The following is a 14429-nucleotide window of genomic DNA, read 5'->3' as shown; positions in this document are numbered from 1 at the left end:
AGGAGGAGCCGATGGCGCAGCCCCTCTCACTCCCCCCGCCGCGCCCGCACCTGCTGCTGCCGCCGCCGCCGCCGCCGCGGCCTGGGCCCCCCCGCCCGCTCCTAGCAGCCGGCCTCAGCCGTCGGCCGCTCCCCTAGACCTCGGCCCCCTAACTGACCTTCCCGCAAGTTCGCGAGCGCGTGCTGCGTGCGGTCACTGACCCAACGCCCCCCGCCACGGGCCCGCATGCCGGTCCGCGAGCGGGGTCATTCTCCTCCATCCGGGCATTTCTTGCTCTGCCTGAGGAGAGGGCGCGTCAGGGCCGCCATAGTGGGAGCACTCTGGTCCCCCTTCTCCCCGAGACCCTGCAGAGTGGGCCTCCCGTGGGCACGCAGTCGGACGTCCTTCCTTCCCTCCTCTCGCTCAAACCCCACGAGTGCTTTCCTTCTCGAGATGGGATGGAAGCATGTCCGAAGGACAAGTGATCATTCTCTTACTAAAAAATGACACCCCCTCTTCCTGTACAATCAGCGTGTTCCCGAGTCCCAGACGATGTCCTCAGGCCAGGGAGGCCGAACAAATAACTTAGCTGGCTCCGGGCAGTGGGGGTCTGGGGGCTTGTACGGCCACATACCATGACGTCATGTCAGGGCTGGTACAGGGAAGACCGTCCATCAAACAAGTGCCCGCTCGGAGCCGCACGCCGAGCTGCACGTTGGGGATGCAAGTACGGAGGTTGAAACGGTCCCTACTTGCAGCGCGCTTCCATTTCTAATGAGTCAGTTTTCACCCTTCCCTCCTCCTTCGCCTCCTCTTTCTCTTTCACGCCCTCGGGGGTTTGCAGGCGACATACCTGCTTGATTCATGTTCGAAACTGCTGCGTTCCCGAGCCCCGCTCCTGGGGCTCCCAACTAACCCGCAGAGACATCCCAAACCCTGAACATTACAGAGATTTCCTCTCTCTTTCCCTCTTTTAAATCCTTGTCGTCGTGGTCTTATTATTACCTGAGGCTGAACAGAGTGCATTTAAGCCCTGATTTAGAAGAGGTTTTGGAAACCAAGGCAGCACTCTCCATGGGTCGTCCCAAAGAAGACAGCCACTGTTTTAAAATAACTCGCATGGACTCGCGTCCTTAGCATCACTCTACATTTGGGTTGTGTCCCAGCTGTGGAAGATTCACAGATCGTACCTTCTGGCCCCAGATGCTTGGAGGGAAATGCTCTCCCCTGGGCCTCACCTCTTCACCTCCGACCCTCCCCCCACCCTCAGCTTGGAAAACAAAAATAAACTGACGAAGGAAAACAAATACAGAACCCCATTATAACCGGACTTTTCATTCTATGTCTACTTAAGCTTAAATCCAGAGAGTAAAAATTTAATATGAAATGGTGAGACAATAATATGAATCTTGGGACTGTTCTTAAGTCAATAAAAGGATCCACCATGTGCTAAAAATGTTCATGTAATATGAATACAAATATCCCCCCATACATTTTTTTTTTGTGTGGAGAACAGGGTAAGATGAGATACATAAGAAAAAAAGTTTTAAAATTGCTCCCAAATGATTCTTTTTCTGTTGCTCAAAATGGCATGACTTACTACCCAAACTGGCATCTTTAACTTGTAAAGGAATTTCCTTTGGACCAGTTCCACTGAAGATTGTATCCAGGGGTAATGCTTGTCATTTTAATCTTCAGGTCTTGCCAATGTATCCTTCAGAACTGATACTGTATTGGACCCGTTGCCCTGATCATACTTCCTTAGCTCTGTCCCTGACAAAAGACATTATTACCACTTAATGTCAACTTCTCCTGTTAGCTTTTTTAGTCATATAGAATGGTGGTGGTGGCACTTCAGCCTTAACTTTAGTATATCGCTTTACACTTGATGTATAATTCATTATGCTGAGTACATGAAGCTGAAAGGGAGCAGTGAGTTCTGCACACTGGAAAGTAGTTAGTGAAAACAGGTTATTTTGCTTTTCTAATTAAGGTATCTAACCTCATTTAAAAATTCATCCTTGTTTTAATTTTGTGCATGGTAATTTTCTTTAAAATACTAGCCTTGTGAATATGGATTTAATATCTGGAAGTTGCAGTTGATGAAGTGTTTTATCATTAATATTATATTAATATGTTTGCTGCTGCTACCAAGAGCTTTGTTAAGCAAGTTGGAGATGGAGGGAGATTAGTTCCTGTTCCAAGTCTCAGTGAAGCTGACAAATATCAACCTTTGAGCCTTGTGGTTAAGAAGAAAAGATGCTTTTTGTTACAGAGAGCTAAATTTACCTCAACACCTTTCACATTGAACGATATTCTCCTAGGAGACAGAGAAATTTCAGCTGGTAAGTTTTTCAATAGCTTTTAAAAACCTGTTTTTAGAATAACTACTCATTGTACTGTATTAGTAACCTAAATACAGATAGCATGTTACAGGAGTAGCATGATTTTTATTGATAGTCAGATTTTCTGTTGAAATTGGTGCAGTGATATTAGTAACAGAAAGAATGCTTCAAATTTACATAGTGTCTATTCCAATAGGAGCTCAAAACACTTCCAAATCTATTAAAATGCATGGAACTTCTCAATCTGGAATCTCTTCCCCCACCTCTCCCTACTGCTTTGTCTTTTCTTATATATGTACTGTTGTACCCTTCCCTCCCCCACTGAGTAGATGGTAAACTTCTTGTTGGCATGGACAATTTTCATTTTTATCTTTGTGTGCTCCCTGCTTATCACAGTGCCTGGCTCATTTTAAGTGCTCAGTAAATGTGTACTGAATTGAATTTTTAATAAGCTGTTTTGCCAAATCAATTTGCACATTTCATTTTACAGTAATATTAGCTAACGTTAATTTAGTGCTTCAGAGTTTACAAAACACCTTACATATTTTATTGAATTTGGTCCTCCCAAAAGCCCTGTGAGGTCAGTGCTATTATTAGCTTTATTTTATAGGTAAGGCAACTAAGAATAAGAGGGATAAAGTAACTTGCCATTCCTTACTAGCCGAAGCTGGTTAGTATCTGAGGCAGAGTTTGAACTGGTCTTCTTGCCCCTCAATCCAGGGCTTTATCACTATGTCACCTAGCTACTTCACAGACTTAGACACTACAAAATGGTTGTGGTGCTTGTGGCATTATCCCCTTAAGGTTGTGGTATGAACTAAATCAGATGATGAAAGGGATTTCATTATCCTAAGAAACTTCTTCTCATTAATGACACTGTAAATAAATCCTAGGAAATTACTTAAGTCATGTAGAGGTTTGATGATTTACGTAGTATCATACAGATACTATAACTTATTATATTAAACGTACGGAGGCAGCCAACATGGCTCAGTGGATATAGAGATCCAGTGCTGGAGTCAGAAAGACCCGAGTTCAAATATGACCACAAATATTTAGTAGCTGTGTGACCCTGAGCAAGTCACTTAACCTCTGTTTGCTTTAATTCACTGGAGAAGGAAATGGCAAACCACTCCAGCATCTTTGCCGAGAAATCTCTATGGACAGTACTGGCATGCTATGATCCACAGGGGTCACAAAGAATCAAACGTGACTCAACAACAACAACAACAACAACAACAACAACAACAACAACAACAACGACATACAGATAATAAGGATCTAGAGGCAGAATTTGAATACAGGTTATCCTAACTTTGGGCTGCTGGGTGGCATAGTAGATAGAATGCTAGGCCTGTAGTCAGGAAGACCTGAATTCTAATCCAGCCTTAGACACTTACTAGCTATGTGACCCTGGGCAAGTCGCTTAATGCTGTTTACCTCTGTTCCTCATCTGTAAAATGAGCTGGAGAAGGAAATAGCAAATCACTCTAGTATCTTTGCCAGGAAAACCCCAATTAGGGTCACAAAGAGTCAGGCATGACTGAAAAATCCTGACTTCAAATAAGCACTGATATGCTGGGCCATATTGCTCAAGTAGAAGCAAAAGCACTTTGAAATGAGGAAATTATCATATCCTTATTTCTACTACCACTACTGTTATTGTTTTCATCATTTAAGTTGTTATTGATATACAGAGGTACCCTATTTTAGTTAATTGAATTTTTCTAGACGTAGTTGAAACATAGAGGAGTTTGAATTGATATTTTAACAACAGATTGTTACTTATAAAACATTTCCACTGCCTAATCTCTTTTCATGGGACATTTTCCTGGGCACAAAGAAAAGAATACTATTTATCATTTAACTGTATAATCTACTGTAAATAGAAATGATATTTTGAAATTTTGGTTTAAATCATTGCCATTACTATTATAATTTATAACCTTGGGGTTTTAAAATGTTTTACTTTTAAAATAATCATAGGAGGTGGGTAAGAGACATTTAAAACACAACAGTGTTCTTTTATTAAAGGTATCTCATCCTATCAATTACTGAATTATGAAGATAAATCAGATGTTTCCCTCTATGGAAGACGAGGAAATCATATGGTGAATGATGTTGGGATTAACGTTGCTGGATCAGATTCTATTGCAGTAAAAGCTTCATTTGGTGTGGTAACTAAGCATGAAGTAGAAGTAACAACATTGCTCAAGGAACTTACTACTAGGTTAGTATGATAGTTTTTGATGTATTTAAATAATCCAATTAAATATTTGAATTTTACAAATTTGGCTGCAATACATTTAAAATGTGTGTTATATTTTACAAAGCTAAGCAATTTGCTCTTTAAGTTCATAATGCTACATAGTTTCAAAAATTGTTTGAAAAAAATTCTTGATTGGTCCACAAAATGTGCTTTTCTCAGGGCCACATTCGATAAATGCTACCTCTTACTTTCCTTTTTTTTTTATTAATTTATTTTGATTGATCACCAATCACTTCATAAGCTTTTGAGTTTTAAATTTTTCTACCCCTCCCCACCTTCCTCCCAAAGATGGCACACAATCTAATATAGGCTATACATATACATTCTTATTAAATATATTTTCACATTAGTGATGTTATAAGTAAGAATTAGAATTAATAGGATGAACCACCAGAAAGAGGAAACAAAATACAACAGAAGAAAAAAAATAGCAAATAGTATGCTTTGATCTGCATCCAAACTCCATAGTTCTCTCGGTAGATGTGGATAGCATTTTCCATCATGAGGCTTTTGGAGTACCTCTTACTTTGCTAACAATACTCCTTTCCAGATTTTTACTTGTCTCCATGTCATTTGATAGTAGGCTCTTAATCAGTCAAGCTGTAAGCATTTATTAATCATTTACCATATAATAGGCACTGTTAAGTGCTGGGAAACCCCGCCCCTCCCCAACAACAATAACAACAGCAAAAACCCAATCCCTTTCTTTGAGGACCCTACATCTAGTTAGTGCTTAATACCACGTGGCATGAGATGGCTCAATGGATAGAGGGCATGACCTGAGGTCAGTAAAATTCGTCTTCCAGAGTTTAAATTCAGCCCCAGACACTTCGTAGCTGTGTGACCCTGGGGAAGTCACTTTACTCTGTTTGCCTGAGTTTCCTCATCTGTAAAACGAGTTGGAAAAGGACTTAGCAAATCACTTTATTATCTTTGCCAAGAAAACTCCAGAATGGGTTACAAAGAGTTGGGCACAACTGAAAAACTAAACAACGACAATTTTTATTACTGACTGACTTTCTGAAGAGGAAGATGAACTGAATTGAAAATAAGAACCTGCTTCGTGCAAATATTAGGAAAGTTCCTCCACATAGACAGATTTCTGCAAAAAACAAATTTTAAAAGGTTCATAGATCTAGAGTTGGAAGGGACATTAGAAGCCTTCTGTTCCAACCTCGTCATTTTACAGATGAGGAAACTGAGCTTCAGATGGGTTAAATTACCTGCCCAGGCTCACAGAGGTAATAACCAGCAGAGTCAAAATTTGAATCCAGGTCCTTTAGGTTGTAAATCTAACTCATTTTCCACTATTATGCCACATTGCCTCCCCATATCATATAATCCAAGTCCAAAAAATTAGAAAGGAGAGGTATTGTCATGGTACCTGACATGGTACCTGTCAGCACAGTGCTGCAGCATAGTGGCTAGTCAGCAGTTTTTTTTAACTTGCAATGCAAGGGAGATCATTGGAGTCATATTGATGAGTACTCTCTCTACCAGATTTTCCTGTAGGGATTCTTTTATATGTGACAGCAACAAAAATCAAATAAAATGCTTACTTTGTTCTGATTTGTCATACTAATTATATAATGATAATAATATCTAACATTTATATAGGGTTTACTCTGTGCCAGGCACTGTGGTAAGCAGTTTACAGTTATTATCTCCTTTGATCCTCACAATGACCCTCAGAGGTACTGTTAGTATCCCTGTCTTACAGATGAGGAAACGGAGACAAAGACGAGGAATACATGAGAGTACAGAAAAACAACACAAAACAAAAACCTCATGGTTAAGAAACAAGGTATGAGGGATCTATGGTACAGACAAATATAGATAATATATATAAGGTACAGGCAACTATACTCTCTTAAATATGCTAAACTTAACTATTGTTAAGAAATATCTTTTCAAACAAGGTATAGGGAGGTTTTTTTTTTAATAGGTAAGCATTTTAAATAGGTTATACATTTTGCTTTCCCAGCAAACTACAGCAGTCTGGTGGTTGTTTAAAACCAACATTTGTAGTTAGTTAAACTCGTTTTAAAGAGTTTACTGAATTTCTTTTAGTCATATTGATTCCTTTTAGGCCTGTTCACATTGTTTTATATCTCAGGCAAGTAGACTTTTATTCATTTTTATGTCTTTATAATTATGAATAATTAGAAACTAAATAAATGTAATTAGATAATAAGAATACCTGTGGATTTTTCTTTTCTTTATTTTAGAAAAATTAACTTTGATCACTGCCTAATCCGTCAGTCAAGGAGTAGTAGAAAGGCAGTATTGTGTGTGGTCATGGAAAGTATCAGAACAACACGCCAGTGTTCTTTATCTGTGCATGCTGGAATGCGTGGGGAAGCAGTGAGGGTAAATATCCTTAAAAGACTTCTCTTACTAACGAAAAGATTGTGGTGTGTATATATATATTTTAAATCTAGAAACTAGTTTTTTTAGTGGTAGTAGGACAAAAGAATAGTTGTAATAGCATTTTTTGCTAAAATTTTGATAAAAAATGTGGAATTTCTCGAATTGGAATTTATATTTGTGCATCAAACTTGTGGGGAAAAAAATCTCCAAGTGAACTTGGATTCTAAATTCAAAGAATTTAATGATGCTTAAATACCCATCCTTGTGAAATAAAGTGCATATAATTAAAGACCATCCTTTAATCACTGAAATGGTGCTACATGAATGAAAGCAGTTGTTTGGTTTCAAAGGGTATGTTTTTCTTTTTTAGTCATACAGATTATACTTTTGAAACAAAGGATTAAGGTTATGTTGTTTATAGGAACCTAAAATATTACAATTTTCTATAGTAATATTTCTTGTGACCAAACTTACCTCATTCAGAGTTTAAGCTTTTGTTTTAAAATAATTTTACAAAGTTATATCTGTTTGTCTTTCTTTAGATCAGTTATATTTCTTCTTTATCTTCATTTAGTGAAGCATAATAGATAATGATTTGATTAATTTGATTTTAAAAGAATTGCATTTTTAGGAATGAAAAGGTAAGGTTTTGGTTAAACTTTATCTAAATCTTAGTAAAGTGAAGCTTTGTCTGCTTGGGACTACTGGTTTGTACTGAAACGGAAACGGAAAGTATTGATTTAATCTATTTAGTTTAACAAACCATTCACCTAAGAATTAGAACTTTCACTGGCCTGAAAGACACAAACAGGCTTTTGGTTTAGAATAACTTTTGAAGAACTGCCTAAATCAGAACAGTTCCACAGGTCAGTAGGCTAAGGAGACTGGAGCAAACTTTCAGATAATTTATTTGATTTGCATTTGTAATTAGACATAAAAGGGATGAAGGGGACTAAGTAAGTATTCAGCTCTTGGAGAGCATTATTATTGCATCGAATTTAACATTATTAGAACTAACAGTAATGTGAATGAAATAGGGGTAAAGTATTTCCTTCCTTGAGATAAATCACCATTTCCAAGTAGAGAATTCTTGTCCTTAGAAGAGCCAAATAAAACAAGATAGTTCTTTACTTTAAAAGTAGGTTTATCCTAACAATAATAATAATAATACTAAAAACCTTATCTAGAGAATTGAACAAATGCTATTCCTTCAAAGTTTCATTCACACTCAAAAAATTTCCCTTTCATGATTGACTCCCTACTAATACATGTTATTTCTTTTTTGGAAATTAGTTTCACATTATTGATGAACAAAACCCAAAAGGAAGAGACAAAGCCATTGTTTTTCCAGCACACACAACTATAGCTTTTAGTGTTTTTGAACTTTTCATTTATTTGGATGGTGCCTTTGGTAAGTAATCTGTTTGTGAGATATTTACATATTTATGCTTTCCAAATAAACTATTTTAACTCAGAAATTACTTGGCAATTATTTTATATGAAAATGAAATCATTAAAATGGGGTAATACTTTCCAGAAGGAACAATCTTATGCAGAGATGGCAGTAGGTGACTTTTAACTAGTATGGGGATCCCCCCCCTTCCTCATAAAATCTTTCTACCACTTGCTTGCTTTATATCTTAAAGCAATTGTATTATATCCTCCAATCAGAGGTAAATGTCAAAAATGACTGGAAGAAGCAACATGCTTTTTTTTTTATTCATTAATTTTTAGTTTTCAACAATCACTTCCATAAGCTTTTGAGTTTTAGATTGTTCTCCACTTCCCTTCCCCCAAGACTGCATGGCAATCTGATATAGGCTCTACATATACATTCCTATTAAATATATTTTCATGTTAGTCATATTGTAAGGAAGAACTAGAACCAATAGAAAGAACCACAAGAAAGAGGAAACAAAACAAAACAGAAGGAAAAAAAGAGAAATAGTATGGAAGAAGCAACATGTTGAACTACTATTACGCTAGGATGTAAATAACTTATAAAAGCAGATTTTGATGGAAGGGTGTAGGGAAGGGTAAGAAAAAAAAGAGGACTGAACACCTCAAAGGATAGGAAGTGTGTTTGTTGGGGTAATAGGGAGAGATGAGGGGAAAGTATAGAAAAGAGAGAATTCCGTGACCTTAAAGATACTATGTTATGTTTGCCTAGGGCTGCTGGCCTTGATTTCCAGGTTTCTAGTACAAACCTTTAAAAAGATTTTTTTTCAAACTAACAACTTCAAATGACTTAAAGGACATAAAATAAATAGTCTAGGAAATTTATTTCTAACCTAGACATTTGGGGCTATTCAACTTAAGTCTGTGAATGTCAGTTTTATATTTTAAAAGTCCTTCAAAAATAATTTTAAGATACTTATTTGTTGATAAAACTGTTTACTTGCCTTTTTATACTCCTTTTTCCTAAGCAGGGTATGAAACTAGGTAGAAGCAGTTGTGAACCTGTACTTTTATAGTATAATGTTTGACAAAGGGAATGCTCTGCACACAATAGGTACTCAACCATTAAGTGTTTAAATTTAAACTGTTGATAAATGTTTAAATCTTCCTGTGTTGAGCTACTCATGACCTAGGTATTTTGGATGAACAGGTAAAAATACCTCACTCAGCTTTCCTTCAGTTTAGAGTAATTGTGGCATAAAATATTCCTATGTGATAAAAAACTAGGTTTACAAACTGCATTTATTTATCTTATCTGTTCCTCACAATAACTCTGAAAGCTAGGTATAGGGTTATATCAATTAAATTGAGGTCTAGAGAGAGAAAGTGGTTTACCCATGGCAAAATAAGTAATCAAAATCAGAATTAGACATTCAGGTCTATCACAACTCCTAGCTCAGCATTCCTTTTGCTACTCCAGACTGCTCTTTAAAATATGCAAAATGTAGGGCTTGAGATATATGGCCTCTTAGATCTGCTCCAGACCCTAAATCCTATGATTGTTTCAATTTTAACTTATACTACCATCCCCTCTAAATATTCTTCACTTTAGGCACTCTGGACTGCTCCACATCCTCAATACCCATCTTGCTGTTTCTGCCTCTGTATATTGGCTTTATTACACATCCTAAATTTCCATCTTCACCTGGTCCTGCTGAAGTCCTATGCATCCTTTAAAACCTAGCTTAAATGTCACCTCCTTCAGGATGTTTTCCTTGAACCTCCTAGTCAGTAGCGCTCTCCCTAATTTCACATAGCATCTTATGCTTCTCAGGTACTTTCTTTTTTTATAGTATTATATATTTTTTCCCCCAATTACATTTAAAGACAATTTTTAACATTCATTTAAAAAATTTTTTTGAGTTCCAAATTATCTCCCTTCCTTCCTTACCATCCCTGCCCTAAGACTCTTTCCAATTTAATATAGGTTATGTATGTGCAATCATGTAAAACACATTTCCATATTAGTCATGTTGTAAAAGATGAAATAGGCCAAAAGAAAAGAACCACGGGAAAAAAAAAGAAAGTGAAAATAGTATGTTTCCATCTGCAGTCAGACTCCATCAGTTCTTTCTCTGTATGTGAATAGCATTTTCCATCATGAGTCTTTTGGAATTGGAAGTCGTTCATATTGATTATTGTACAATGTTGCTGATACTGTGTATAATGTTCTTCTGGTTCTGCTCACTTCACTTTGCATCAGTTCATATAAGCCTTTCCAGGTTTTTCCTCTCAGGTACTTTTAAATGGTGCTGAGATCAGGGACTATTTTATGTAATCTTTGGTTCTTCCCTGGTATAATCTTTTCTATAAATTACACAGTAGATAAATATTTATTGAATTGAATTAAATTGAACCCTATAAGCAGCCATTTTACCCTTTAAAAAAATCTCTACATCTGATGGCCACCTCTTTTACAGAATCACAGACTTTTGAGAGCTGGAAGGGACCTCAGTGATCATCTTTGTGCAACCCATACAGGAAAAGTACCCCCATTATCATATATCAGACAAGTGGTTGTTTAGCCTCTGTTTAAAGATCCCCAAGGCGGGGGCACACACCGCCTCTCCAAGGAGCCCTGTTCATTTTTGCACAGGTCTAAGTTTTAGGAAGTTTTTCCTGATTTGTAATTTCTCCCCATTCCTCCTGTTCTACCCTCTGAGGCCAGGTCTGGTTCCTCTTTTCCTTCAGTTGATCCATATATGATGTGATTCAAGGCCCTTCAGCATCCTAGTTGCCCTTCTCTGGACACTCTCCAGTTTATCAATGTCCTTCTTAAACCATGGTGCCTAGAATTGAACACAATGAAGGCAGGGAGACTATAACCTCCCTATTCTTGGAAGCTAGGCCTTTCTTAATGAAACCCAAGATCTATCGACTTTTTGCTTGCCACATTTCACTGCTGACTCATTGAGCTTGCAGTCCATTAAAACCCCAAGATCTTTCTCAGAACACATACTCACTATCCAGACCTCACAATCTTATATTCATGGGATTAATTTTTTTTTGTTGTTGGTGCTCTTAAGTATAAGACTATTGAATTTCACCTTGTTGGATTGAAACCAATGCTCTAGCCTGTCAAGATCCACTGTATTAGTTATCCTTCCCAACTTTGTGTCATCTTCAAATTTGATGAGCATACCATCCATACTTTTATCCCAGTCATTGATAAAAAATGTTAAACAACACAGGGCTAGTCTTTATTAGACACTTCCTGCCACATTGACATTGAACCATTAACAACTACTTCTTAAATCTGTCCACCTAGTTCTGAATCCCTTTGATTATATTATTGTCTGATCCCTATCTCCCTGCCTCCTCTACAAGAATAATCTGAGATGCTTTCTCAAAAGCTTTGCTACAGCATTGGTAAAATATATCTCTTTATCTACTAATTTAATAATCCTGCTGAAAAAGGAACCGACTGGTACTTAATGAAGCCATGCTGGCTTTTTGTAATCACTACTTCCCTTTCTAGGTATTTGCCAACTACTTCTTTAATAATCCATTCTAGAACTTTTCCAGGAATCAACATCAAACTCACTGGCTTATCATTTATAGATTCTGTTCTCTTCCCCTTTTTGAAAACTGGGACATTTGCACTTCTCCAGTCTTGTGGAGAATCTTTCCCATTTTCCATGATCTTTTGTCTCATCAATCACATGTATTAGTTCTTCAGTGATCCAAGGATAGAGTACATCTGAATCCAGATGGGTTGAATTCCTCAAGGGCAGATAGATTCTCCCTTAACTGTTTCCTAGCTTGTCTTTGATTACTTCTGTTAGTCATTTTTGTTTAGTCATTTCCAATGTAAAGATTATAATATTTAAAGTCCCTGGCACAGTCAGTTGAGCTCCACCAATTATGTCTCTTGTTAATGCTGCCTACCTGCCTGACTCAATTTGTTTATTGACTTAATTTTTAGGTGCTTGTGTAGATGCTCAAGTACCACACACGCTTCTCATTTCATCTGTATTAATCCACCTACTCCTTTAAAGTAACTGTCCCCAGCTTGGTCATTTTTAAAGTATACCATGTAACATTTTAAAAAGAACAAAACTGTGTTGTCAAATATGAATTATTTACCTCTAGGAAAGAGAATATACAAATACAAGAAATTTGTGGTTAATATAGTCAAATGTGTGGTGGATTTTTGTAATCTCTGAGGTTTTGTCTTTTATGATCGCCAGGGCTAACTTTTTAGTTTTAGGGCTGTACAAAATCTAAAGCTGGATTTAAAAAAAAAAAAAGTCATGAAATCCAAATGGTTGGGGCAAGGGAGCCCCCTAGCGATTATAGTGTGTAAATACATCTGAACATGATTACCATAATGAATCCATTTAGCTCTTTGGCGGCTTTCTTTTTCCCCAATTACCAATAAATGATTTGTGAAAGGAGGTGATGAGCAGCAGAGCAAAGAAGCAAACAACACAGGCCAAGGGCTATTACTTACATAGTGAAGCCTTGCTCAGGTAGCTGGATTTGGACTTCTGTAAGTACGGATATAAGAAAGAATGGGGGTATTCTTATTAGAGCTGGAAGGTCAGTTGGTCAACAAACACTTATTAAGTGCCTCCTATATGCCAGGCATTGTGCTAAGTGCTGGGGCTATAAAGAAAGGCAAAAATAAACCTAGTCCCTGCTCTCAAGGAGCTCACAGTCTAATGGGGGAGACTACATGCACACAGTGCTATACAAACAAGCTATATTTAGGCTGAATTTGAGTTTCTTTTTCCTAAGAGTATTGTGTTATGCTTTTTTTCTTTTTGATAGACCTTTGTGTCACTTCAGTGTCAAAAGGAGGATTTGAGAGAGAAGAAACAACAACATTTGCAGTGCTCTACAGATTAAGAAATATACTGTTTGAACGAAGTATGTCATTTGATACTGATCATCTATGACATTAATGAAAGGGTATTGGGGATGCATATTTTCTCCTCTTTGTTAATATGTAAATTTATCTTCAGTTATCTCTAATCAAAATGAATCTAAATTAAAAAATTTTGAAGCTTGATTCAATTCCTATTATAATAAAAACTCTTGTATTTACTATTGAGATTTTTTAAATTTTGGATGACATGTTTATAAAGAATGTCATTTGTGGCTGTACCTTTAATTAACACTTATCTTTGTGTGCTTTCCTTTTCAGATAGAAGGGTGATGGATGCCATTGCTCGCTCTGAACTTTACATGGATGATCTTTTCTCAGATTACTACTATGATAAACCCCTCAGTATGACTGACTTTTCCCTTAGAGAAGGGACTCATGTCCGAGTTAATTTACTCAATCATAATATTCCAAAAGGGCCTTGTGTCCTCTGTGGAATGGGGAACTATAAGAGGGAAACTGTTTATGGATGTTTTGAGTGTTCTTTCAATGGACAAAAGTATGTAAGACTTCATGCTGTGCCCTGCTTTGATGTTTGGCACAAGAGAATTAAATAAAATGAGTGCCTTTGGTGCAGTTGTAAGTGTAATTGTGCCATAACCCTTTCCAAATGACTTGGTTGGTTCAAGTGAGTCAATCAATTGTGAAAAAATAAGAAAGGTAAAAATTAACTGCAAAGATATTTATTTTTTAAATTTTCCTCAAAATTTTTATTTACATTTCAAAATATACAGTATTTCAGAAACATTTTGACTAGTCACTACAAAAATGTTGTGGCTTTACCTTGTTTTGTCACTTGAAGTCAGAAAGCTCTACAAAATTTTTTTTTCCCTGAATATCAGTTTTATTTTTAATGACATTAATTCAAAATTTTAATGGTGAATTGAATGTAGAAATGTTTTCTTAAAAAAAAGCATACCACTTATGTTATGGCCTAGTAAAATAAGAAAAATGTTAAGAATTTAATGTAATCCTACATGTTTAATTGCAGTATCAAATTAAAAAGACATTAAGAATTCTCTTAAGCATAAGGTTTCATAAACAGAGTTGAGAACTAGAGATTGGGAAGTAGGTTTTATTACTGAATGTGCATCTGCTCTATAGTTTTGTGGTTATAAGA

The 14429-nt window shown here is 36.8% G+C and overlaps 1 protein-coding gene across 2 annotated transcripts; it reads left to right on the top strand.

Annotated features, from left to right (window-relative positions):
* Positions 1-102: 102 nt before the first annotated feature.
* Positions 103-13881, top strand: PJVK (pejvakin). Of its 2 annotated transcripts, XM_020991057.2 has the most exons (7): positions 103-1368; positions 2135-2324; positions 4359-4554; positions 6822-6963; positions 8257-8374; positions 13195-13293; positions 13571-13881. In XM_020991057.2, the coding sequence occupies exons 1-7, from the start codon at positions 1366-1368 to the stop codon at positions 13864-13866; spliced, it is 1044 nt and encodes a 347-aa protein (XP_020846716.1). In that variant the 5' UTR covers positions 103-1365; the 3' UTR covers positions 13867-13881. The 2 variants fall into 2 exon arrangements, with proteins under 2 accessions (XP_020846716.1, XP_020846715.1); XM_020991056.2 differs by having other exon boundaries at positions 103-2324.
* The last annotated feature ends 548 nt before the right edge of the window (positions 13882-14429 follow it).

The sequence above is a fragment of the Phascolarctos cinereus genome, unplaced genomic scaffold, assembly GCF_003287225.1.
Source record: "Phascolarctos cinereus isolate Bilbo 61053 unplaced genomic scaffold, phaCin_HiC Scaffold_726;HRSCAF=1367, whole genome shotgun sequence".
Classification (NCBI taxonomy): Eukaryota; Metazoa; Chordata; class Mammalia; order Diprotodontia; family Phascolarctidae; genus Phascolarctos; species Phascolarctos cinereus.
This window is presented reverse-complemented; position numbering and strand designations above follow the sequence as displayed.